The following is a 25,672-nucleotide window of genomic DNA, read 5'->3' on the forward strand; positions in this document are numbered from 1 at the left end:
CTGTAAGCAATCGACCTATTAGGGCAAGCATGTAAAGTCATGTTCCAGTCACAGCAACCTCGGCAACCCTTTTAACTATCTCCCTATTGACTTGCCCTTGTTGCATCAGAAATAATTTCCCTGCAGAACCCATCATTTCCTGCTTCTCCGGACTTACCACATGCCGCGAATTTCCCTCCGGGTGTCCCATTAAAACATGACTGTTGGAAGAGCGACGCCCATCGTCGTCGGAGTCGGCGATGTAAAGAACCGATCTCAAAATCTTGAAGACGCCATTGAACCCATGCAGCTTATGCTACAGGCAATCCAGCATGCAGTCAAGGATACCAACTTACCGCCTTCTGCCACGGCCGAATTCCAGTCAAAGATTGATAGCATAGACGTCGTCGCAACTTGGACATGGCCTTATCCGGATCTACCTGGACTTATATCCGAACGCTTGGGTATAGAACCAAGCCACAAGCATTACAGCCCACATGGAGGTAATCAGCCAGCGAAACTATTCGATGATGCCGCACGTAGGATTTCATTAGGAAAGAGCAAGGTGGCAGTCGTGACAGGCGGCGAAGCCTTAGCTTCATGTATGTATCACCACCTTTGCGCTCTATGTGAACAGATGACGCTGAGAACGGAGCCGGCTGTTAGTAAGCGCCTGTGCAGCGGCTGGGAAACTGCCTCCTCCTGACTGGACAAAACTGGATCAAAGCATTGACTCCGTCTTTTCTCCGAGCACACGTGGACTAGGGGATAGTATGCTTGCCGTTAATTCCTTGTCTTTGACCTCTGCCGACTTACAGGAATTGTGTCGTAGATCTTGGGGCTACCCATTCTATTGGTGCACCCATCCACGTTTACCCGCTGTATGAAAATGGATTCAGAGCACATCGTGGACAGTCAATCCAGCAAAACAACATGGAGTCAGCCCAGTTATATGCTGAGTTCGCCCAGATGGCTCAACAAAACCCATTATCGTGGAACCACGGAAGGCCCACTGAAACAGAAAAATCCATTGGCAGTGTAACGAAGAAAAACCGCATGATCTGCTTCCCATGTAAAGACATCCTTCCCTCGTTAATCCACTTGCTAAAACTTGTTATAGATCCTCTTCTCATGAATGCATTCAATACTGTCAACTTAGCTGGGGCTTGTCTGCTGACTTCCACGGACTACGCAAAGGAGCTTGGTATTCCTGAGAGCCGGTGGATATATCCGTTAGGAGGTGCAGGAACCAGTGATAGTAGTGACTGTAAGGGATCACTGAACTCATTGATCCACTATATAAATCATTCCTTCTGATTAGAGGTGCTACAGTCTGGGAGCGTCCAAATTTCTACACAAGCCCTTCCATTTCCCGGTCGCTTGATGCAAGCTTAGAAGTTTCCGGCTTGAAGAAAGATCAGATTGACCTTTTTGACTTCTACTCGTCTGTTGCCTCCAAATCACATCGCTAAGGCACTGTTTTTGCTGATACTTAGTCCAGCTGTTTTCCAATTGTTCCCAAACTGGCTTGTCAATATCTTGGGTTACCTACTACAAAGCCGCCAAAGCCTATTACTCTCCTGGGAGGCCTGACATTTTTCGGAGGCGCCGGTAAGTGGCAATTTAATTATAAATTCCCTCTACCATACTTTCAAAACGTTAACATCTACCGCAAAGGCAACAACTATTCCATGCATGTGAGTAACAATCAACCACAAAAACGTCAATATACCATCCTAAACCAACATAGGCCCTCACTGAAATGGTCCGAGAAATCCGAAAAGGAAATGGCCAACACGGCCTAGTCCTAGCAAACGGCGGCGTCCTGAGCTACCAGCACGTCGTCTGCCTTTCCTCCAAGCCAAGGAACGATGGGTCGCCGTATCCCAACACGAATCCTCTTCCAGACCTCGTGAAAGATGTGCCTGTTCCCACCGTAGATCCTCAAGCGGAAGGCGAAGCGACTATTGAGGTAGGTTTGGTAGGAAGCTTGCCATAAAACCTAAGGATATATGCTTACTCTAGGTACATTAGACGTACACGGTTGAGTTTAACCGAGATGGCACGCCTCTACGTGGATATGTCGTGGGTCGATTGCGAAGCAATGATCACCGTTTCATTGCGAACCATGGCGATGCAGGCACTTTAAAGCAGCTCTCGAGTAGTGTTGAGGAACAGATTGGTAGAATCGGGTGGGTAAGAAAGGACTTTGAAAAAGCCGGTAGGAATTTGTTTAGTTTTGAGAGAACTACTAGGCTGTAACATCTTACAAAAATATGCCTGAGGCAGCATACTTACCTCAGCAACTCATTGGGGAGATATTACTTCTACTTTCAACCACTGGATATGCTAAAGGCCTTAGAATCCTACTACTGCAAGGCCCTAAAAAATTCAGCGAAGGGTTTTGGCTTCGTTAGAGTGAGAGCCAACAGCCCCCAGCGCCTGAGAATCAACAGACGTAGCCAAAAGCAACAAGGAACTCCAAAACACCTTCCTCTCCACCAGATAAGGCTTGGCATCCGCAGAATTTTAACTACGAAAGCTTTAGAGCTCTAGATGGGGCCTTAAGTGGAGAGCTTTTGCAGAGCTTCGTGCATAGCTTTTGCAGAGCTTCGTGCAGAGCTTCGTGCAGGGCTTTTACAGCTTTGTGTAGAGCTTTTGCAGAGCCTTGGTAGAGCTCCGTGCACGGCTCCCTGGGCCTTATTCCGCAGAGCTCTTGTAAGCTTTATGTCTGCGTAATATTACTTATCCTTAAGATATTTAGATAAAAGTGGTACCAGTTTAAAGCGCTTCGTAAGCTCTATAAATCTATGCCAATAGGGATTTTATTTATTTAATATTAGGGGGTCCATCGCAAGCGCAAGCATATCAAGGGGATTTCGGCTAAGGCTATCCGAAGACTATCCGGATAGTCTCCGGATACTATCAGCCGATAGGTCTATTATCCGAGAGGGCTATCCGGCCTATTCTCGGCAAGTCCGGCGTGGACGCCCCGGCAGAGACTTCTAAGCTTCTAGAATACACGTGTACACCGTGTACAAGGACCACGAACGGGGCAGACGCCCTCCCTGCTAGTATGTTTTCAAAATAAGCGAGCCCTTGCAAAATGGTTGGGCTGTATTATTCTGCTAACATACTAGCAGGGAGGGCGTCTGCCCCGTACGTGTGTTACCCCCTTGTATGTACACAAATGTACTATGGTATCAGGCAAATATTTTGTATGTGGGTCTCCAGCTGCAGGGAGCCCCTGTAACGCACAGACAATACAATACACCAATCAATATGCTAGTTTGTATAGAAATCTATGTACTTCTTTCTTCTTTGTTCTCCTGTCTACCATCTTGTTAATATTTACTTATTTTAACTATGGAGCCTCCTACACCTCACCCATCTTATCTTTCACGCGATTAACGCATCCAAATTCAAACTCTACGTCTAGCTAGCCATTCAATTAAGGATATTTGCCAACCCCCTTGGTTTTACAGAGAGACAAGTTCAGTATACAGCCGCTGCAGAACGCGTCACGCCAAAGAAACACACTGGTCGTCGTCCTCAACCGTCAAGTGCCCAAGTTAACCAACTCGAAGTAAAGAAGGTACGTAGATTTCTATACGAGCTAGCATATTGATTGGTGTATTGTATTGTCTGTGCGTTACAGGGGCTCCCTGCAGCTGAAGACCCACATACAAAATATATGCCTGATACCATAGTATGTACACCGTGTATGTACACAGGTGTATGTACACGTGTAAATGTAAACTCACACGCCTACTCTTATTTAAGGTTGTAAGGTTTCTCCAGCCGATTTCTTTTTTTTGTTTCTCCGTCCTCTGCTCTCGAACAGGTTATATAAAGATCTTAGATTTTTTGTAATATTTTTCTCCTATTCCTGCCGCCTAGCTCTAAGCATTAAAATGACAGCCGAAATCCATGAGTATGTTTAAATCTACCAGTATCACTCTTAAGCCTCATTTGTGCTGAAACCGTTGTTAGCTCCGCGATTCTTCCCAACCACACAGTCCATGGTGATACAAATTTTCGCTGCACAAGCAACATAGCCATTTTCTACATAACCAACTATTTCGCGCACTGTGCCACCGTTAAGATGATGCCTGGCGAGAGCGCCATATCTTCTTTCGTAAATGCAGTCATGGTCTTTTTCTTTCCCACTTTTGGTATCATGAGAGCTGTATCCGCTATTGTCAGACATGCACGATTTACTAGAAAGGACGAGGTGTGGATCGCAACTAGGGCCGGGGCACTTTGTATGCTTGTGCGATCAAGGCATTGGAAGCCACAAGATGGTGATGTGGTTCGCCAGTGTAGGACAAGAAGTAGCCAAAAGAGCATCAATTCATGGAATTATGAATTCTCGTCGCAAGCGGCCAATGATTCGGAGCCGCAAGATAGGTCGGGATTGCTGGAGAGACTTCCAATTGGGTCAATTCCCATGAGTGTGTGGGATCCCCGTTGGATGGCTGAACTCCTGCCAGTTGTTGGCTCGCAACGAATTTATCCTTCAAGGCACAAAGTCCATGGCAGGATGATCATTCCGGAAGGCTATCGGCTTGCACACATCCCAAGCGACGCCGAAGTTGTCCCACTGGCGAGAAATACTGACCTCTCTGCATTGCCATCTCAATGGTATGGCACCTTGTTAGGCATCTCGAGCAACTATAATCTCCCGAAGGCAGTTGTTGCAATTGTTCAGACGGTATATGCCGCAATCACTTTATATCGCTCGCGAGACGACCAAATTGATCATTTCGGTTATGCAGCGTTCGGATTGACTGTTACACCTTACATTGTTATGTCAATTTTCAATCTTTTGGCACAGATTGCGACACCCGATTACAAGACGTTATTTCTTGTTAAGTCAGATATCATGACTGAGGCGGAAGGCCGGGGCGGTGTTTTTGATGGTGCCATTGGCGAACTTGTTCACGAGCCGATAGCAGAGCCTGATCCTCGATCATTCAGCGCGATTATCCGCAAAGAGGGAAACTCGGATTCCTTTCAGCTAGAACCCTCAGTATGCTGCCTTGTTCCTGATTCTGAGGCCGGGTTAAGTGGAGTCAGTCCTCCTTTAAGTGCAACCACCATACCAATACGGAAGTTCTTTCCCTTCCGCCCTAAACGACACGGTAATAAATTTGAAGCTAGAGGATACACGGAATGGCTTTATGTTCCCTCCTGTACTCCGTTTCGCCGGTCCTCTGCCGTTACTGATGGCACAGTACACGTGCCTCAGGACTCACGGAAGTACAGTAGCAAAAATTTTCTTCACGACAAGGCGGATATAGGATACTTGAAAAATGAATCCATTCCTGAGCGTCGTCATTGGCTTCTCTTTCGCGTTTTGATTCCGCTTGGCATATCTCTGGTCTCCATCCTCGTGTACGGTATCCTTTCCCGGTTTCGACAGGGTAAGAGCACAAAAATGCAGAGGGTATGGATAATGAGTTGGTTAATTGTAGGTATGGCTCTAGCGCCAGTAGGCAGCTTATTAGGAGCGCTGTTTACGGATTTCTTGGCGGGGAAATGGTCTGGGGAAAAGGAAAAGGACGGTGTGATAGCCGCTAATTTTGGTATTATATTTACCACGTTAGGCATGCTGTTGGTAATTGGTATTTTATTTGTGCCGGCTGTTGGAGGTTTGGTGGTCGTGGGGGAGATGATTAAACAACATGAACATTGTATTAGAATAGATTAATGTAACAGTATATATATTAGGTCCCGCAAGGGCTTGGTGTGCAAAGGGCAACAAGAGGATAAGTTATAATGAGCGGCGATGCTCACATGGGCAGCAGAAGGAGGGAGCTTATGAAGCAAATTTTCAAGTTCTAACTCATTTCGATACTTAATATTTCTCGACTAGAAAATGCCATGTAGATACATGAAAGACGTTAGATAAGGTATGATCCTATATGCGATATGGATAATCCCTACGCCGCCTGAAAATGCTTCAAACTCCAAAGGTTAAGAATATTAGTTCCATAACCATGCAATACAGACGCTCACACTATTCAAAAAATACTAATATGAAAAAAAAGAGATACCAGTCCTCCGCTTTTAGAATTAAAAAGGTTCAGTTTAGCTCTGCAGCCAGTTTGCCCACTGACACTCACAGCCTCCAGTGCCGCCATCAATCCCGCCTGGTCCACCATCCGCTGGCGAAACCGTGACATTGCTGAACGGACCCTCCGTTGGGTTTACAAGGACGCCGCCGAACGAGCGATCTTCAAGCACGAATCCCTTGTTCGAGTCAATGATCTTGCCATTCGTATCCATGCCGTAGCAGTAAATCATCTTGTCTTTCTCCGACCCTCCATGCCTGTCGAGCGTGATCGTGACAGGGTAAGGGAAGGAGCCCGGACGGATAAAGTCATTGGCCGACGAATTGCCTGTGGCAGTAGGTGAAGGGGTGGAAGAGCTAGTGGGCGTAGCTCCTTGCAACAGTGGTTTGGATTTGCCCGCATTCGTCCAGATTTGCACAAGGAAGCGTGTCTGTGCCCACGTGCAACGTAGCGTTGCGCTGTCGAAGGAAGAACCGCCGTTTGTATCAGCTGGTACGCCACCAAAAGAGCTGTTAGTCGGTTCGATGGATTTTAGGAAAATGGAACGATCGAAATAGGTGTAGAAACCGTAGTGCTCGGTCGGTAGCCCACGATTGTACAGCCGGAGAGGTTGCGAACTGGGAAGCGGAAGGAGTGTAGCTGCAGCAGCGGTGCCATCGCTGTTGACGGCTGGCGCGGGAATGAGCGACGTAATGTTTTGAAAAGGATTGGTAGAGCGTTTAGCTAGTCTAGCAGAAATCACTTTGGTAGGATCGATGAGGGAAATGTAAAAGGGCGTTTGCTCGCCTTCGAAAGGTGGTGAATTCCCATCGGTAGTGTTTCCAAGGAATTTCTGGTCGTCGAGACTGGGTACGGCGGGAGAGGGATTTGGGAGTTGACCGCGGATCCTGAGGAGATGAGAGCGAATGAAGCTGCCTGCGGATACAGGATTCGTTACTCTGTCTAGGTCTCTTCTACGGTGTGCAGTTTGGGTCATTGATGAATTTGCCACGCTTCCATTGACAAAACTGATCTCAAGCCTCATATTAGGCTGGTCCGGTTTACTTGGCGCGTTGGATGCTTGCTCTTCTTTCGGCAAAGCACAGCTCCATATGGTAGCAGGTGAAACACATCCACTGTTCTCCACAACAGCTTCTGGCTGTGCAACTGTAGAGATCCCGGTAGGAATTGGAGGGTACCCCGTTAAGTTGAGCCACTGAGACGGCTGGATAGGTGAGGCTTTGTGCTTCCTTGTGAGTGTCACGGACAATGCCACAATTAGTGCAACGAGGGCGAGAATGATGATACAGCAGCAACCCCAACAACACATCCTTCTCTTATGTCTTTTGCGTTCCTGTTGTTTCTTTCGGCTAAGACGGTTCGTGCGGCGTTCCTTATTCTGTTCCTCATGAGAAGGGGGGAAAGGACCTAAAGGCACGCTGCCTTGAGCGGTATCTTCAACTAGAATCGGATCTCGGTGCGATACCTGGGGTGCATACCGTGAGTATGCAGGAGGAGGGATAGGAGGAGAATGTTGTCTTGGGGGTTGGTGCTCAGCAACATTAGTCGTAGGAGCAGAACTAGTCCCAGTGAACGGAATCGCATTGGTTTCGTGCGAGTCGGCCGTTTGCCTCCGATTTTCATCGATTTCGTGCGCGCCACTCGTTCGCATTTGATGATCTTCAACCTCTGGGATATCAGACATCGGTCTTTGCCGCTCTTGGACTTCACGAGGTACCAAAATTGTCCCAATAGAAGCAACTCCTAGTACAGGTGTGGATGTACCGACCGAAGTGGGTGACCTCATATCATGGTCGCTTGGTGAAGAAATGCTCGCTGAACCCGATAGCCGTCTGTCTTGCCGGTAAGACTCTGTGTTCTCGGACGGTGAGTGATCGTAAAAATCGTTTGACTGGATAATGGTGCGGGATGGCTGGGGATCTGCTCCTAATACGATAGGAACTTCTCGGTCTCCGGTACTAATGGTGGTTAGGAGAGAATTGTGGTCCCTATGAGGGAATAGAGCTGAAGTTGGCGAGGAATGTTGAAATGGTGAAGTTCGGAAACTGTGAAAGGAATCGGCTCCGTTGACTGACGGACTCTTCTCTGTCGCAGACCGTATGTAGTTAGAATGTGTTGGTATCGACTCTGGACTAAACGCAGCCCTGTGAGGTAAGTTCGGTACAGCTGTCCATGTCGAGTTGGATCGTGACAGTTCGAAAGGAGTAGTAATAACGTTCCACCAACCGCGCGATAGACGAGACATGGATGGAGATGATGTGGTATCTATCTTTAGGCCAGATGAAGTATTGATACTCTTATCATGCGGCGCTAACGGCGTTTGATCTTCTTCAAAGAGCGTAGAAGATGACATAATCCTATCCTTTCGCTTTGTGTCCTCGTCCTCCTCGAAAGCCGTCATCGTAGAATCCCTTGTGTCATTGCGAGAGTGCGTCAATTTGGGTTTTGGCGTTGTTTCTGCCGCACTCTCATCCTCCAGAATAGCTCGGTTCTCTGTTGCGCTAACCTTCCCGCCCTGATTAGATCCGAGCACATTTGACGGTAGTGCAGGCACTGGGGGTATGTCCTGATTGTGGGAATGACCAGCAGGATAAATTGTTGCCTGAGAATAGGTGCTTGATGCTGATATCGGTCTGTAATTGACTTCACTGTCCGGTGACCATACTGATTTTACCATTGCCGGCGTAATTATGATACTCGGGGTTACCAAGGTAGTGTCACTTTCTGACCGTTCTCGAGTCGTTCTATAGGAGTCGTGTTCTGATAAAGTGTCGGATGGTATCGAAATTCCTATGGTTATTGGCCTATCCGAAGGGGATACATCAATGGACAGATATTTTTTTGGCATCAATGGTCCCGGCGTCAGCTCAGAACCGGCATGTCCTGTATGGTCAGCCAGCGTAGGGGTTATCGCGTTCATATCCGCAACAACTGGTTTCTGTGTCGCCGTAGAGGGAAGGCCTGTCCCTTGGGCGGTTTCCTGGAGTCTCATTGTCTTGGATTTGAATTGAAATTCATTCCTAGCCAAGCTTTCTGTTTGATGAGATTGGTCATTCTGTCTGACATCTTGCGGTTCGAAAGTCTCATCCCTACTTTTGCTAGCTCCCTTTCCGAAAAGCCGCCAACCAGTCTTTTTTGGCGTGTTACCGCCTTCTAAACTTGCAAGGTCAGATATACTGATGAACCCAACTATGCTACTTCGTTTTGTAGTACTATTAGATGGTGATTTGTATGGAAGCATTTGGCGCGGGGCATTGCGTTGATGCCTTGTAAAACTAGTATCGACTTTTATTTGAGGTCGTCCTGATATCCCGTGCTTCGGTTTCTTCCAAGATTTTCGTCGTAAACTTTGAATGGATGATCTCGAACTCTGTTTGGCCATTGCCCTCCTAGCTGCTACGCGAGGAGCATCCGAGTGCCAATTATCCCTCTCTTTAACATCTCCTGGAAATATGAATGGCATGTCGAGGTCAACGGGCGCTTGCTGACTTTTCGCTTCTGGATATGCAGGTGGTGGGTGATCCGGAGCTTCACGATCTGTTTCGGCGAAATCTGCAGCGCCCGGAAATCTTGTGATTCGAGTAGTTGATCTCCGCAATTGCTTTGGTGGTGAGTTAATAGGCGCTGGTCCGAAAGGGCCCGACGCGGGAATTGCGTTCATTTCTCATGTAGTATGAAGCGCCAATAGTGGCAACGGTAGAAGCAGGATGTGGGGTCGTGAGTTGGTGTTCGAAATGTTCGAAATGTTCGAAACGTGAGGGTCGTGGGAAAGATTATTTTGGGGTTATTCATGAGTAGGGTATTATCATGGTGGAGGGACTTTGAAGGTCTCTTGCGGGTGGCACTGAGATGAAACAAAGAGTGTTTGCGATGCCTCTATTGTTCTATTGTTGGTCGGGGCGAATCCTCAACAATTAGGCTCAATAAAGACGTGAAAGACAACAATGACAAACTTTTAACAGGCAAGAATAAAGACATTGAATTTGAAAAGATGAGCTATATGCAGCGAGAGAGAGAAGGTAGACGGGGACGAAGGGGGAGGAATGTCGAGCGCGTGAACACGCGACCCAGTTCTTTGCGCCCAGGTAGCCATGTCAGCCATACTGAATCCTCCATAGTTCTGTCCGCTGAGCCTCAAATAAACGGCATCCTATTTGTCGCCAGGCCATCCACGTCGCCAGTGGATGGATGGATTGGAATGGACGGTTGATGAGTCAAAGCGATGATTGGATATGGTAGCTCTTCAACGACCGGACCTGCGACCCTAGCGAGCGCCCGCACGAAGTCTTGGGACTCATAACCGCCAGGCATTCGCTAGGTACGGACATGGTGGTGAAGGCACTTACGAAACGGCTGTCGGAAGTTTACTGTATCACTCGGGTTTTGCTGGCGGCGCGAATTGCTGTTTCGTTGGTGCAGAAGAGAAGGGCCAGTGAGAAGTGAGAAGTTCATCAAACGGAGTGAGGCCAAGGCATAAATTTCCTTCGGCTCGGCCCTCTCCCTCACGAGATCCAGCCTCTGAATGGCTACGGAAAGGCGTCGTCTAGTCCCACCGCTTCGTGCTGCGAGCCTGTCTCCGCTGCTTGCTACTGTTGATTCGGCCTGGGTCATGAATGTTATCAAAAGCATCCTCGCTAAGCACGACGATTCAGTCGCGCCGTTGCTTTATTATTGAAGGGATTGTTCGCCATGGGCGAGGAATTTCCCATCTACAAGCGTCCAGAAATGCTGCAGCAATAAATAAGCTTGTGTGTGCCTAGAGAAAGTCCCATGACTTGACTACAGTTGCACTCGCCTTGCAGTTCCACATAAATTATAGTACATAGCACATACATAGTATATACATAACATGTTAAGCGAAGGATGCAGCACCTTCAATTCCACGGCTTTGATGGACCCTCGCAAAGAGCAGTCCAGGAGTATATGGCATCAGCACGCCTTTTGGAAAATGCGCACCTAGCCTTTTATCGTTTTCGTAGCTGGCGAGGGTGACTCGTGCCATGAGCTTGTTTTGGAGCCGCATGCGTCTCAATAGACGCCCTTATGTGTGTCCCGGTCGCACGACGGAGCGTGCGCGCATGTATTTGTAGAAGCGACTACTCACTTCGTGTTCATGCCGAAGCCCATACAGTGGCGTTAATTTTGTTAAAGCCACTTTTGCTTCGCTATGGATCGATTGACAGCTGCTGGTACTGTGCTGTAAGGTGCCGTTGTCCAGAGACTCAACAAGCGGCAAGCTGGAGGACATGAGGAAAAGACTTTTCTTCCAACTTCGCCAGCTGCGCAAAAAGCTAGACTGTGGCTCTCCTTAAACAACGCCGGCACACAGCGACCCCTGGCGTCCGGGGCCGTCTTCTCTCCCACGAATTATTTCCCGGCAGAACTGCCAAGCCCACCAAGACGACGGCGGAGATAGAGGTGGTCCTTCTGGCTTCCCCTTTGTAAATGTTCAAAACCTGTACACCTAGCTCTTGTGTTGTCTTACCCGTCCATGAACGCACACACAAGCCGGCGACATCTGCACATGGTCGGCAGCTGCAAAATTAACGTTTTACCATACCCCCCACGTTCGCTGCCCCCAAAAAGGGACGCCTAAATCCATCAGGTCAGGACCCCAGTTAATCGACTCCAATTTGCGAACATCTGTTTTTATACCATTCTTTGCGCCTCAGCGCTTTACTGCTACTTCCACCTTGCTTCCTTCGTTTCACACGCTGCCCAGGTCAGTCGTCCGCCTCTCGTTGCACACTGCTTCAGAGCTCGTATCTCTAACAGCTTGGCTACAGCCTATCTATGCTTTTAGCTACAAGCCAAGCCTTACATACAGGTGGCTTTTCCGTTCGGCAACCCCATCCCTCGACTTAATACTTGGCAATCTCACTCATCCTGGCTGCTACACCTTCAACCGCCACCGCTGCTCACCGCAGGAGGCGTTCCTCTACCGGGAGGCCGCCACCGATTTTAAATATTCAAGAAAGTTCTCCAGTACGGGACAGATTTGGGACAACATCTGGTCTTGCGGCGGGCAGCCTTAATGAGCCATTGCCTGCGATTCCTGGCACACCTACCGATTCCACCATGACCTCGAGATCTCCGTCGCCTCACCGTGCCGGTGGCTGGTCGAGCCCTGGGTTGAATACACCATACAATACGAGTGGGCGATCCAGCCCAATGAGAGGGTATGCCAACGGCGGGCCGAACAACGTTACATGGGCTTCTGCTCAAGCACGGAGTGCAGAGGTCAAGGGATATCCTGCATTCTCGACGCGGAATCAAAATTTCTTCGGGAGGCATTTTCGAAAATTTTCGGCTAGTTTACCGTTCAGTTATGCTGAAAAGGAGAAGCTTGGTCGAGGTCAATGGCCACGGTACCAAAACAGCCGGCTGGGCCGTCTTTTGACATCGATTGGGAGGACAGTATGGCGCTTAAGGTTGCGATTTGGAATTTTATTCGTGTTCCTACTTAGCGTTCTTCTTTTCTACGTAACCCGTAAGTATGCCACGCTGGGTTCATGACAGCTCGCCATCTAACAACACTAGCATTGCATCGACTATACCGAGGGGCCTCTTTTCTTGGCGGAGGAAGTAAGTTCGTCATCATATTGGCGGCAAATCAAGGAGGAGGTGTCATGGAATGGAAAGGTCCCAGGGAGTGGGCAATTGAGAGGGATAGCGTGAAAAACAAGAAAAAGTACGCTAGAAAATGGGGCTACGAGCTTGAAATTGTGGATATGAGTACGAAAAAACGTTACGCGCACGAATGGAGGGAAAGCTGGGAAAAGGTGGATACCATTCGCAACGCCATGCGCAAGTATCCTCACGCCGAATGGTTCGTATTAAGCAAAATTTCCCTATAACAAGTGCTGACATATCATAGGTTTTGGTGGCTAGACCTCAACACCTTCATAATGGAGCCTTCATATTCCCTCCAATCTCACATCTTCAAGAACCTTAAACAAAACACCTATCGAGACATCAACGTCTACAACCCCCTGAACATCAGCCATCCTCTTACCGCGGAATACCTTGACCCGGAAACTCTTTCTCCTGTCGGTGATGGAAAGCCAGATTCTATCAATCTGATTGTTCCTCAAGATTGCGGCGGGTTCAACCTTGGTTCCTTCTTTGTGAGGAGAAGCGTTTGGGCCGACCGATTGTTAGACGTATGGTGGGATCCAGTTGGCTACGAGCAAAAGCACATGGAATGGGAACATAAGGAGCAAGATGCGTTGGAGCATATGTATGCGAATCAACCATGGGTTAGACCCCACGTTGCATTTATTCATCAGCGGAGAGTAAACAGCTTCCCTCCAGGGGCTTGCGGGGAGAAAGGTGATGATCCTAGAATTCATTACAGAGAGAAAGATCGAGATTTCCTTGTCAACATGGCAGGATGCGAGTGGGGACGCGACTGCTGGGGAGAGATGTACAGCTACCGCCAACTGAGCAACCGCCTCAATCGAAATCCGTGGGAGAAGTTCAAAGACTGGATCAGTGATTCTGTGAAGGGCATGAGAGAAGGGAAGAAGAAAGAGAAAAAGAAGCAGAAGCGGTAATCGCAGAGAATCTTCCACTGTTTTGCCGCATTTTGAGACGACGACATCATGCAACGTCGATTTCTTCCCGATTTTTATATCCGGCCATCACACGAGCCGCAATGACCTTCGAACAGTTCTAGTACTTCTTTTATTTGTCGCCTCAGATTTTACAGGCCCCTGTTTTCATCTTTCATCTCCTTTAGACCGATCAGCAGGATTTGTTAATTACCTTCTTTGTATCATATTCCATGTGATTACGTCTGCATCACTGGAGCGGGGTTTCTACTCGAGAATGTTGGGACTCATGATGTGGCTAGGCGGGGCCTGTGCCTCTTGGCACAGGTTTATGGCTGAAGACTGCTGTATTGCGTCTTGCCGCTGGCATAAAATTAGGTTGGCTGAAAACGCTTGCGTGCATCGGCGTGTTCGTCGAATGGCTCGGGCAGGTTGTTAGTGAAAAGTCAGCTCTGGAAGCAATATGGAGACTTCATTCACAGAGTTTTTCGTGTCTCTGCTGACATGTGAGTGAAAAGTGCCAAAGCTAAGAGTTCAACCATCCTCCCAACTCAACGCCAAAACCAGCGTCTACTACCGTTACCACCTCCTGCCTCAACAATTGGTTGTACTAATACCTGACCTAAGTGTCAAATAACCGCGCACGCTCTTGGGTCTTGACAATGCTGCAAAGTATGGGATTCGGTACAGCAAAATTTTGCCATTAGGTTTTACCGTCTTCGAACCAGACCTCCCACAATTTTTTTTGACGGGATGTGGCAGTTTACGTGATTTTACCTCTTTTAATGATTTGACAGATTTCTATTCTTCTGCGATGACACCCACCGGACTCTTGGAAATACGAATCGTGTCACACATCAACCACGACCAGACAATTCCCAACGAGATACCTCGTTAGAGCGGAAATCCTGATCAAAACTTCCCCGGATACCGCACGCTTTTCGATCGTCTTCATTTTGGAGCTCTTCAAAGCCACCCTAGTCTGCGGGTGCAGCGGCGAACGAGTCAATCTAAATTTAATCCCCCACAACTTGAAATTTCACCCTCCAAGAAGCTTGATGGACAAAAAGCTGCCAAAGATGTAACCATTTGAAGAAGAAAATAACGGCCTCTTGAGTAATAGCCTCTTAGCTGGATTTCGTTTGTTTGATAGCCACACATATTCTTTGGTCTTAAATAGGGTTTCACTTAGGATTAAGCAGAGATCATCGGGTGGCATAGATGGAAGCGGGCTCAAGTGTCCAAATTCGGCAAGCACAGGTAAATCAGGTGATGGCGTGGTGGGGTGAGATGTTTGAAGCACATCCAAGAGGGTAACACGTACGGGGCAGACGCCCTCCCTGCTAGTATGCTAGCAGAATAATACGGCCCAACCATTTTGCAAGGGCTCGCTTATTTTGAAAACATATTAGAAGGGAGGGCGTCTGCCCCGTTCGTGGTACCCCCCTGTAATATATAATATATAAATAAGATGGCTCTAATCGTTCACGCTGACTATCCTGAGGCACGTTCATGTTCGTACCTCATCGCCACGTTGTTGGATGGCTGTTCACTGCACGTGTACGTTTCATCCACCGCTGCCTGCAGTCCGCCGGTGACCATATGCAGCGCCTTATTGACGAATCTTAGGCCTGAAGGCTGCCTCTGCCAGGATTCGCTCGTTGCCTGTCCTCCCCTTGCAGTTTTCTCGTAGCTCAACTTCCGGGGCTTGCGTTGAGTTGAAAGTGTGGGTTGGACTCTCAAGACGTCATTCCGCGCCAACCGTTGGGCCTGCGTCGTGTGTAGCGCCTGAGCGCCAGCTTCTGCCACAGGCGTCCAGTCGCCTGAAAGGCCAAACCGTATCTCCAATCCCCCGTGAGCCCTGGCCACTGCCACGCAAGGGACAGCTGACTTGACTTCGTCTTACACATCAGCGACCTTTTCCCTGATACCATCTCCAATCCTATCCTCAACTTTCTTTTCCTTCGCTCTGGGCGACTTCTGCAGTCCGCCCGACTTGGACATTGGCCAAGTCCGAAGCAGGAAACGAAGGACCGATTTCGGGACGCTAAACCATCAATCTAACTCCACCATCGAAACAGCTGTCCTCGCTTCAGTCATATACAATCCGACGACCAGTCGCCGACAGCTCTTAAAACACCACCCACTACCGCTGATGTTCTATTCTGTTTAGACTCCTTACATTCGCTATGCCGACCTCAGATTCGAACCAACCACGTCGATTGCGAGATGGTGGAAGAGGGCATGCGCAACGACCTGGTCATACACCGGGCTCTATTCGACCTTCTCTTCCGCATGGCCAGTCACGGAGGTCAGATGGTGAGTTACTGCCTGTGACCATACAAGGTCGCTACCCCGAAAGCATCAGCCTCTCCAAACTTGCTACAACATTTTCCATTATGCTCGGAGATAGTCCCGACTATAACGCTTACAACTTCTTCTTCACAGATTCCTGGATAGAAGTGGCATCTCAACCGTCCTCGTCTTCTCTATCGTCTGCTGGGGACGAAATAATTACTACCGGTCTGCGGGTTCAGCACGATTCTAACGTTCGCCGACGCCGCCGCTCTCGAGGAACCACCCAGCAAATGGAAATTGGAAATCGGACGTCTAGTGCTGGAGGCAGCAGTCAGGACGAATATGAAGAGAGCGAGAGTGAATCTGATCGAGTGATGACATCCTCAAATGAGGGGCTGCACCCTGCCATTCAGCAACAGGAGTCTCGTCGGTCTACTCGACATGTATACTCAACTGCATCTTCGGACACCATGTCCGAAAAAGAGGGGGACTATGAGGAAGATGACGATGAAAACTCGACTGCCGTAAACTATCCCCGAACAACAGAGTCGCGCTTCACTCCCCAACCTAATGCCTTCTCGCACCCACCAAGCTCCCAGGCAGCGAGACCCCAGCCTACTGGGGCATACTATTCACAGTCCAGACCATCCGCACGACCATCTCCCCAACGCAACTCCTACCAATCGCAGCAACATACTCCATACAACATGATCTCACCTTCATACCAAGCAGACCATGACGCTGCTCTCCGCGCCAGCCTTTCCACTCTTCTATCTTGTGCAGCGGCAGCACGTGGCCTCCCCAAATCTAGCCAGGCAGCCACAAACCAAACACATGGAACGTCAGCACGGGTCGATCCCACGTCGCTGCGCATGGTGCCCGAATCTGTTGCTTTAGGCGAAGAGCCAACGCCCGCCGAACAACCTTCAGCCGTCTCGTCTCGTTGCGTTAACAATGCCAGCACGGGCGCGGACAAGTACAAACGCAAGGCAAGCATTCCCTCAAATGCCCGCAGTAGCAGCAAAGATCGCCGCGCTGTAAAGAAGGCACGTAGATCGGGTCCGGTTACCGACGAGATTAGCCCGACGTTGCTTACATGGGTCGTGAGTGCTGGAGTTGTCGTCCTCGTCAGCGCGCTCAGCTTTTCCGCAGGCTACGTGGTTGGCCGCGAAGCTGGTCACGCAGAGGTAATGGGACAAATAGGCAACGTTGGTGCGGAAGCTGGAAGCTGCGGTAAAGAGGCTGCATCTGAGTTTGGCCGCGCGGGATTGGGGCTTAGGCGGTTGCGAGGTGTCCGAGTTTGAGGTGTAAATTCAGCGTGCCGGATGAGTTTCCGATCTGACGATTTAACGAACGTGAGATACGGGACACGAACGGCACGCATGCACGAATACGAATATGATATTGAACGGGGGGAAATTCTGGCGGCAACCTTATTAATACCATTTTTGGCGAGGCAACAGGGCATTTCTAGCGATCAAGCACATGTGGGGAGTTTTGCTGCTTTCTCCATTCTTTCTTATATTTTCTATACATACCCACGGCGTTTCCCTCACCTGACGGTAGCATATTTATCTCCTTTTAGCCTACGATCTTGGTTGGTTTAAGGCGTTGGATGGAAGCGTCTGTTCTTGGGCATTCATCTTCATAAATCAAGATGCGGCGCTAAATGTCTTCAGAGAGACACAGGCGGAGCCTGGACAGTGGTCGCAGCGTGAAGCAGCAATTAAGTTCTACTAGTACTTACAATTTAAAAGAGTTGTCTCCCTATATGTAATTGATATGGTGAGCTGAAATCAGTCTGCACAGGCTAATTCGTAGCCTATTATTTTCAGCGTTTCTTAGTACAAGTAGGCCCGAAGATTTGACCGAAGGTAAGAGGTGGCAGGGGGTTGCTTGTAAAGTGCAGGCGGCGAAATACGGAGCCCTGATGATGCAATCTGGTGTTACCCAAATCAGATGGGCGGCCGAGGTGCTGACATATATGGGCGATGACAGTTTGGCCAGTAGTCACTATACAAGGCCCATTGGAAGCACGCCTATTGTCGGCTATAAATACAACTATGAATTGCTGCTGGTCAGAAATCCACTGACTCTGACTCTCGACATTTCCCCTCAAATCGCGCCATTTGGTTGATAATACGAAGCTTCTTTGTTCCGATCTCGCCCTCCACAACCGCCACAAGAAATACTTAATTCCATTCTTTGCCCGCCGACCAACCTCCGCCGAAGACTCCTAATTACTTTTCTCTCCAAAGCTTTTTCAAGACATCTTCTAAGCTCCCTGCATTCTTATCATACCAAAAAATGACGCTTTCCGGATATCCCATCGAGACCCCTCCACGGGCGCCGTCACCAATACATCGCTTCGGCACACTAGCTGTTCATGCGGGTTCGCCTCATGATCCAGTGACAGGAGCCGTCATAGAGCCAGTAAGGAAATACGAATTGAGCTTATGCATGGCTATTGCTGACTACATACCAGATTTCGCTCTCCACCACTTTCGCCCAAACGTCTGTAGGGAGACCAGTAGGGCTGTACGAGTATAGCAGAAGCTCGAATCCGAACAGGTGGGTCAATCGAGGACAATGGGAAAGCTTTAAGCCGCAGGGAGACTGACAAAAATGAATTCCAGAGACAACTTCGAAAAAGCCGTCGCAGCCCTCGAGCACGCCCGCTATGCCCTCGCCTTCTCCTCCGGATCCGCCACGACAGCTACAATCCTGCAATCGCTCGCCGCAGGCTCACACGTAGTGTCGGTGTCGGACGTATACGGCGGGACGCACCGCTACTTCACCAAAGTCGCCCTCGCGCACGGCGTGCAGGTGACCTTCTCGCCGTCGATAGAAATCGACATCAGCGACCTGATCCGGCCCAATGAAACCAAGCTCATCTGGATCGAGACGCCGTCGAACCCGACGCTCTCGCTCGTCGACATCCGCGCCGTCGCCAGCATCGCCCACCAGCACGGCATCCTCGTCGTCGTCGACAACACGTTCCTGTCGCCCTACGTGCAGAACCCGCTGGACCACGGCGCCGACATCGTCGTGCACTCGGTGACCAAGTACATCAACGGGCACTCGGACGTCGTCATGGGCGCGGCCGCCTTCAACGCCCCGGAGCTGTACGAGCGGCTCTCGTTCCTGCAGAACGCCATCGGCGCCGTGCCCTCGCCCTTCGACACCTGGCTCGCGCACCGCGGCCTCAAGACGCTGCACCTGCGCGCGCGCGAGGCAACCACCAACGCCACGCTCGTCGCCGAGGCCCTCGAGGCCTCCCCGCACGTCATCGCAGTCAACTACCCCGGCCTGGCCTCGCACCCGCACCGCGCCATCGCCCTGAAGCAGCACCGCGACGGCATGGGCGGCGGCATGCTCTCGTTCCGCATCCGCGGCGGCCACGAGGCCGCCGAGCGCTTCTGCCAGGCCACGCGCATCTTCACGCTGGCCGAGAGCCTGGGCGGGGTGGAGAGCCTGGTCGAGGTCCCCGGGGCCATGACGCATGCGGGGATACCGCGCGAGCAGCGCGAGGCGGCGGGCGTGTTCGACGACCTGGTGCGCGTGAGCTGCGGGATCGAGGACGCGCAGGATCTAAGGAACGACGTGCTGCAGGCGCTCGAGAGGGCCGTCGTGGCGCCAAAGGTTGCGAATGGGGTTAATGGGCACGCATGAACTTACGAATACACTCGCTAATTCGGTCGGTTTGGATTGAGGGGTGCATTTTTTTTTCACGGGATATTGGGATATCGGGATTGGGATCAGGGGCATCTAATACTATCGATACAGGGCATATTTACGGGGCGACTATTTAACGATGGGAACATCACGGATATAAAGGCGTTCTGACAGGCAAGGGCGGGAGTTTTTATGGAATCGCTAGCCAGGGGGTTGATAACTTATATAGGCCTCAGCCTTACGCTTGATACCAGCAAACCTCTAATTAATAGAAACACCACGCACCGACTGCAGCTTCGCAGTCCCCTTAAACCTCCCTTTTCTCTCTTCGAGACCTCAAACATGCTACCGCGCAACTCTAATAATAATATATGAATGCCATGTCCGCTTAAGACGGGGAACTCAGCCCTACCATTGTAGAGTTTTGCTCCGCAAGATCAATCTCGCCCAGGGTTTGTTGCATAGGCTGCTCATCGATGTCAACGCGGAAGCCGGCGAGCGAGCCGAAGAAAGGGTATTTTACGCGGGCCAGCGCACGACGTCAAAATCCGAGGACCTGGCAGACGAAAAAACGCAGGCTTAGTTTAACGGATGCTTTTTCTCTCGCCACAAAGCCAGAAGAAGTACGATGGAAGCTTATTTTCATCTCCCTCCTAAGCAAAAGGGGAGAAACATGACGAGGAAGTGAAACGGGGCTTTTGAGGATATGGGGGGGGTTTGATTGGGAGGGCTTGTTTTTACCGCCCGAAGCGCATCTGTGCTTTTGCGTAGTTGTGCAGCGCGCGCACGAAGACTTGGTAGTTCACGCCTTTGTTGTCGGGGACGTGGCTGGTTGGATGGTTAGCGTTAGTCATTGGTCTCTCCCTCTAAAAGGGTCGACATGCAGAGAAAAAGAGGGGGTGGGCGAACTCACTATATCTCCGTTAACCGCACCTGCCACGGTGGATAGCCCTTCAGCTCCACCTGCGGCGAGAACAGCACCAGCAGTTCTGGCTCTCCGCACACGCCCTCCTTGAGCTCGACGTCGATTAGCTCCGCTGTGATATCCCCCGGATCCAGCACCTGCTTCTGCGCCATCTCGGCGAGGGTCTTTGTCAGGTCCACCATGGTGTTTCGCCCATCGTTCGCGCTGAGGAGCAGCAGTGTTATATGCGGCTGTGCGGCGAGCGTTGTGGTCGATGATGGGCTGGGGGGGCGTGAGGATGATGGGGGTGTTGTTGGCGGGCTGAAGGACGGGAGGTGTGGTGCTCGGACAGAGAGGCTCGGTTTGCGGGACGCGCCGAAGTAGGATTCAAGCGTTTGGGAGATGCTGCGGTGGGTTTGGGGTATACAGTTTTTGAGGACACCTATATGGTTGTGTCAGTAAATGCGCAGAAGAATCACGCTCCCACAAACGAAATAATGTTGCGTGGCCATTGGCTTACCTGTCCTCTCGTAAATGCTCAACAAAGGTATCCCCGCGCAAGCGCACCATGCTGCTATCTCGCAGGCATCATTGACCAGCCCTTCCAGCCCTGCATTTCCTTGTTCGTCGTCGCTCTCGTTCAATTCGAGGATAACGCTGAGGTGGTTCGGCAGTTTTCCTAGATTCTTCACGTCCTTCTGGATGTATTCGGGCGTACGGTGGTGATAGTACAGGAGAGCGAAGAAGCGGTGGACTACGGCATGCCAGGCGCGGCGGAATCGAAACCAGACGGAGAATATGGTGTGGACAATAGTATATACAAGTAAGTGCAATTGACTGGCGAGGAAACTCCGCATCGACCTGGGTTTGTGAGACTTCTTTGTGGGTTTTCGTACGGCGGGGGGTGGCGAACTCGTAGGCGAAGGGGTTGTAGTGGACGGTGTGGGTGGGAGAAAGGGTTTGAGCATGTTCTCGCGGTCCTTCGCCGTTAATGGCCGGCCGTCGAGATTTGTACCTCTATGAAATGCAATCTGTTCGCGAGGACCAAGAGCAGACATTGTGCAGACTGGTTGCAATAGATCTAATAATAATAAGTAGAAGCAGACAAGTTACTTATACAAGGAAGCAAGCTTGATTATACAGCTGAAAAAGCGGAGTAGGATCGGAAGCTATCTCGGCGGGAGCTTGGTTCATATTTTGGTGTTCGCGCACGGGCCACATTCATTGGACACATGGGATAGCCGATCGCTGAATTAAAGCTTCGTGTCATTAAGGTGTATTTTACATACAAGTTGTGAATACAGCGATACCCCTGATATTACGATGCACTTGGGCCGAGCAAACGGTATCGTACCAAAGAGGTTTTACCGTATTGTACAGTTTTCCCAAACCCCTTTTTGCAGCAAAACCAAACACTCCTACCCCCAAAAAAAACGCCTCACAATTATCTCAGTAAGCGACTCAGCCGGCAATTGAAACAGTAAACCTTGCTAGTACTTAACTAGTATACTTTACAGACGAATTAGGGTTAGTTAGGATTAATCAACAATGCTGTCTCAATTGCCGTCTGAGGGCCTTTGGTGCAAAAATATAGGAGGGTCGATTCAAGACTGAAATCTTCTTTTACCTTTTTTAATGCCCTACTTCCACCTTAAATAACGTACTTTTAAAAATCTAATCGATTATATAACTAAAGCTACTTTTTAAGAATATTTATATAAAAACCCTATAGAATAAAAGTAAGTTGTTAAAATTACAGGTAGAAAAACGTCGTTGATCAGGCTTGGGTCAACTCGTTAACTTAAAATCTCGCCTGGAGCCTCGCCCAGAGCCTCCCCAGAGCCTCGCCAGAGCCCTACAGGCGCAATTTTGTCGCAAAATCTACCTAAATTTTACCTAGTTAACAGCTTTATATTTTAACAAAAATCTAATTAATTATAGAGGAGACCGGTCTGATTTGACTTATTAGCTTATTAGGTTAAATAGGTGTTGTTAAGGAGTCAAATATACAGGTGAAAGTGTCTCTCATACAAAATTGCGAAAATTGAAGTCGAGCCTCACCAAAGCTCGCACCATACCTAGGTAGGCCCTCAGACGGCAGGACAAGCCTGCGTTACTAATCAAAAATCATAAAAAACGCAGTGCGCGGGCCAGCCGTCTGAGTCGCTTACTGAGATAACCTCACAATGCTAATAGCTGTTGGCCACGGAAGTAGCTATTGGCCTAAATCGGATGTGCTTTAGATCGTCTTACAATTGTCTTTGATGCCTAGTACCCTATGTAAGACTACCCTAGTGCTTACCCTCGTATTTCGTATGTCTTGGTAGATGTCTCTGTTGCCTATACCTCCCCCCTTTCCTATTCTAGCAACTTCCTCGTGTATATAAAGATCCTCGAGAGCCACCTTAAATAAAACAGATCACTTATTCAATTCTATGTCTCTACCTAACAGCTAGCTTATGTCATTTGTCTTAATACCTGCCTAGCTAAAAGTTATGAGCCTGGTAACCTTCTGAGCACTAGGGAGATTTTAGTGGCTAGACGACTACCACTAAGCCTCTTTAAGCATAGTTCGTCACGGAATATCGCGTGCTTTACGCGTAAGCGCGTCTCTTTACGCAACTTTAAAATAAAAGCCAAAATGGCAACTAAGGACTCTATAAACCCTCTTTTGCTAACCTAAAAAGACTAGCCTATATGGTTTTAATTTATCCGCTAAGAAGTAAGTTTTGCGAAGATCTAGGACTATATTAACCTAGATAAGACGGAGAACAAAATCAAAGAAAATAATGAGCTAGCTATACCTTTAATAGCAGCAGCTCCTATAGCACCTGCAGCAGCACCTGCAGATCCTGTTAGCGACTCAGTCAATCGAGGCACGAGCACGGCAAGAGGGACGCGCAAGCCTGTACGATTGGTAGTCTATAAACGAGGATCTAAAGCTAGAGAAAGGAAAGGAGAAGAAGAGCAGCGCTGGTCGAAGTAGGGTTCTTTTTATGCGGTCTTCTAGTCACGTAACCGCGAAGTTCTGCCAAGTTCTGCCAGGTTCTGCCAGTGCCGTAACATTACCCCCCCCTCCACAAAAGCCTGCCCTCAGGCTTTGTAGTCCATATTATGCTTATAGGGCGTTCTTATCTTTATGTTCTTCCAGTAGCTTATTATTTTCGCTATGCTAGCACTCTATCTACTTATCTAGGTACTTTAGGGGTCTTAGTTTATTAGGGTAGCGGTTATAGAATTCTTAAAGCTTATAGAGACTGCCAATAAAGTTCCATATAGGGTACTAGGTAGGATCTAGGTTATAGCCTTTCCAACTAATATAGTACTTTAGCGTTTTCCTTACTAGTTTATAGGCTAGTACTTCTTTAATTTCCCATTTGTTATCGCCATTAACTTAAATTAGTAGGGGAGGTTTATTCTTTTATCTAGGCAATAGGTCGTTTATAGCTTTCTATAGCTTATCCGGTAAGAAAACGGGGTAAACCTTAATTAAATCCGGGAGCTTTACTTTATATAAGTTACCTATCTTCTTAAGGACCTTATATAGTCCCGCTATCTAATAGTCTAGCTTATAGCTAGGCCGTTCCGTCTTTTAGTTCTTTATTATAACCTAGACTATATCGCCTATAGTAAAGTCAGGTTCGCGCCTATGCTTATTTGCCTACTATTCTATTAATTTCTAGGCCTTTTCTAGATTTATATGGGCTACCGTCTAGGCTTTCTCTAAGCGCTTAGCGTACTACTAGGCTTCCTTATAAGATAGTTTCTTGCGTATAGTCCGTAGTCCTTCTGGTCTATTCTAGTTAAAGCTTATTTAGGGTAAATACCCTATTTCTAGTTAGATAGGTGCAAATCCTATAAAGTTATAGGGTAGGGTTGCCTGGGCGTAGTTTATTAGGGGTAGTAGTTCGCCCTAGTTATCCTAGAAGTAGTTAATAAAAGGCCGGAGTCTCTAATCCAAATATTAATTCACAATCTCCGTCTAGCCGTCTGTCTAAGGGTGGTATACTATAGAGAGCTTTAGCCTAATACCTAGGATCCGGGTAAACTCGTTCTAGAAGGCTAATATAAATTACGGGCCGCGATTAGATATAATAGTATCTAATAGTCCGTAAATACGGTAAACGTAGTAGATATATAGTTAGGCCGCCTCCTTAGCATTAATATTCTTATAATAGGGAATTAAAAACAGGCGCTTACTAAAGCGGTTAACTAAAATTATAACTATATTATATCCGTCGCGGTCTATTAGTAGCTTATAGAAGTCTATAGAGATATGCTGCTAGGGGTGGTCGGGTATTAAAAAAGGTTTCAATAGTCCTAGGGTCTTATCTCATGGAATTATAGATCTATGGCAGCTATTACAGTTCCGTATATAACGGTTAATATCTATAATTATTCCGGGCCAGTAGTAGCAGTTACCAATAATCTTATAGGTCTTATTTTTTCTAGGGTGGGCTATAGAGACCTAGGTATAAGCTTTGATAATAAGCTAGGTCCGTAAGTTCTATTTTTTAGCTACTACTAGCCGTTCCTAGTGCTTAAGTAGTTCATTTTTAAGGGACTATAGGCTAGTAACGTTCTTTGCCTTTTTACGGTATTCCTATAGAGAGGGGGTCGTTTGGTTAGCCTATAGTAGTTCATTAATAAGGTTAAGTTTAGAGGAGTTAATAGGATATATCTCGGCGCCTAAGGAGTCTATACTTAGTTCTACCCGTATTTAGGGGTTAAGGTGTTCTAGTTATAGTAGCGTTTAGGTCTATAGTAAGATCTTTATAGCTGTCTGGTTATCTAGGTCTTGCTTATGCCTTATAAGAGCGTCCGCATGGTTCGTAGCGCCTGGTCTATATATAATTAAGAAGTTAAACTAAGATAGGGTATCCGCCTAGCATACCTACCGGGCCGTAAGGGCCTTAGTTATTATAAAGTATTCTAGGGCCTTATAATCTAAAACTACCTTAATCGGCTTAGGGGTCCCCTTTAGCTATATACGCCAGTGCTAAAAGTTAGAGATAATAGCTAGCATTTCTTTATTATGGATATGGTAATTCAGCTCGGCATCTATTATAGTCTTTAAATAGTATATAATAAAGTGTTACTCTCCGTCCAGTTACTTCTAGGAAAAAACACCAGCTATTGCGCCGTTTAAGGTATTAGTTTCTAGTATTAAGGGCCGTTTTGGGTTA

The 25,672-nt window shown here is 48.4% G+C and overlaps 7 protein-coding genes across 7 annotated transcripts; 5 read left to right on the top strand and 2 right to left on the bottom strand.

Moving 5' to 3' along the window:
* Positions 1-106: 106 nt before the first annotated feature.
* Positions 107-2,371, top strand: K441DRAFT_706461 (acetyl-CoA acetyltransferase-like protein). The gene is made up of 9 exons (XM_067653662.1): positions 107-581; positions 646-750; positions 812-1,051; positions 1,100-1,246; positions 1,312-1,423; positions 1,481-1,590; positions 1,657-1,676; positions 1,730-1,951; positions 2,014-2,371. The coding sequence occupies exons 1-9, from the start codon at positions 197-199 to the stop codon at positions 2,239-2,241; spliced, it is 1,569 nt and encodes a 522-aa protein (XP_067502279.1). The 5' UTR covers positions 107-196; the 3' UTR covers positions 2,242-2,371.
* Positions 2,372-3,790: 1,419 nt separating this feature from the next.
* Positions 3,791-5,796, top strand: K441DRAFT_169725 (uncharacterized protein). The gene is made up of 2 exons (XM_067640310.1): positions 3,791-3,913; positions 3,973-5,796. The coding sequence occupies exons 1-2, from the start codon at positions 3,894-3,896 to the stop codon at positions 5,690-5,692; spliced, it is 1,740 nt and encodes a 579-aa protein (XP_067502280.1). The 5' UTR covers positions 3,791-3,893; the 3' UTR covers positions 5,693-5,796.
* A 19-nt stretch (positions 5,797-5,815) lies between these two features.
* K441DRAFT_639211 (uncharacterized protein) lies at positions 5,816-9,684 on the bottom strand. The gene is made up of 4 exons (XM_067646572.1): positions 9,255-9,684; positions 9,150-9,206; positions 7,522-9,089; positions 5,816-7,434 (listed from the first exon to the last, which is right to left on the bottom strand). The coding sequence occupies exons 1-4, from the start codon at positions 9,517-9,519 to the stop codon at positions 6,073-6,075; spliced, it is 3,252 nt and encodes a 1,083-aa protein (XP_067502281.1). The 5' UTR covers positions 9,520-9,684; the 3' UTR covers positions 5,816-6,072.
* Positions 9,685-11,948: 2,264 nt separating this feature from the next.
* Positions 11,949-13,612, top strand: K441DRAFT_569171 (glycosyltransferase family 34 protein; the record flags this gene model as incomplete). The annotated part of the gene is made up of 3 exons (XM_067643851.1): positions 11,949-12,546; positions 12,597-12,885; positions 12,934-13,612. Coding segments are annotated over 3 exons (1,566 nt in total), but the record flags the coding sequence as incomplete, so codon positions are not given.
* Positions 13,613-15,460: 1,848 nt separating this feature from the next.
* Positions 15,461-17,697, top strand: K441DRAFT_662399 (uncharacterized protein). Its single transcript, XM_067649028.1, has 2 exons — positions 15,461-15,928; positions 16,058-17,697. Exons 1-2 carry the CDS (start codon positions 15,799-15,801, stop codon positions 17,209-17,211), a joined length of 1,284 nt encoding a protein of 427 aa, XP_067502283.1. The 5' UTR covers positions 15,461-15,798; the 3' UTR covers positions 17,212-17,697.
* A 231-nt stretch (positions 17,698-17,928) lies between these two features.
* On the top strand, positions 17,929-20,065 carry K441DRAFT_662400 (cystathionine gamma-lyase-like protein). The gene is made up of 3 exons (XM_067649029.1): positions 17,929-18,340; positions 18,393-18,478; positions 18,544-20,065. The coding sequence occupies exons 1-3, from the start codon at positions 18,215-18,217 to the stop codon at positions 19,577-19,579; spliced, it is 1,248 nt and encodes a 415-aa protein (XP_067502284.1). The 5' UTR covers positions 17,929-18,214; the 3' UTR covers positions 19,580-20,065.
* Positions 20,066-20,195: 130 nt separating this feature from the next.
* Positions 20,196-21,388, bottom strand: K441DRAFT_662401 (uncharacterized protein). The gene is made up of 3 exons (XM_067649030.1): positions 21,007-21,388; positions 20,496-20,928; positions 20,196-20,410 (listed from the first exon to the last, which is right to left on the bottom strand). Exons 1-3 carry the CDS (start codon positions 21,341-21,343, stop codon positions 20,320-20,322), a joined length of 861 nt encoding a protein of 286 aa, XP_067502285.1. The 5' UTR covers positions 21,344-21,388; the 3' UTR covers positions 20,196-20,319.
* Positions 21,389-25,672: the final 4,284 nt, after the last annotated feature.

The sequence above is a fragment of the Cenococcum geophilum genome (genome assembly GCF_001692895.1).
Source record: "Cenococcum geophilum 1.58 unplaced genomic scaffold K441scaffold_30, whole genome shotgun sequence".
Lineage (NCBI taxonomy): Eukaryota > Fungi > Ascomycota > Dothideomycetes > Gloniales > Gloniaceae > Cenococcum > Cenococcum geophilum.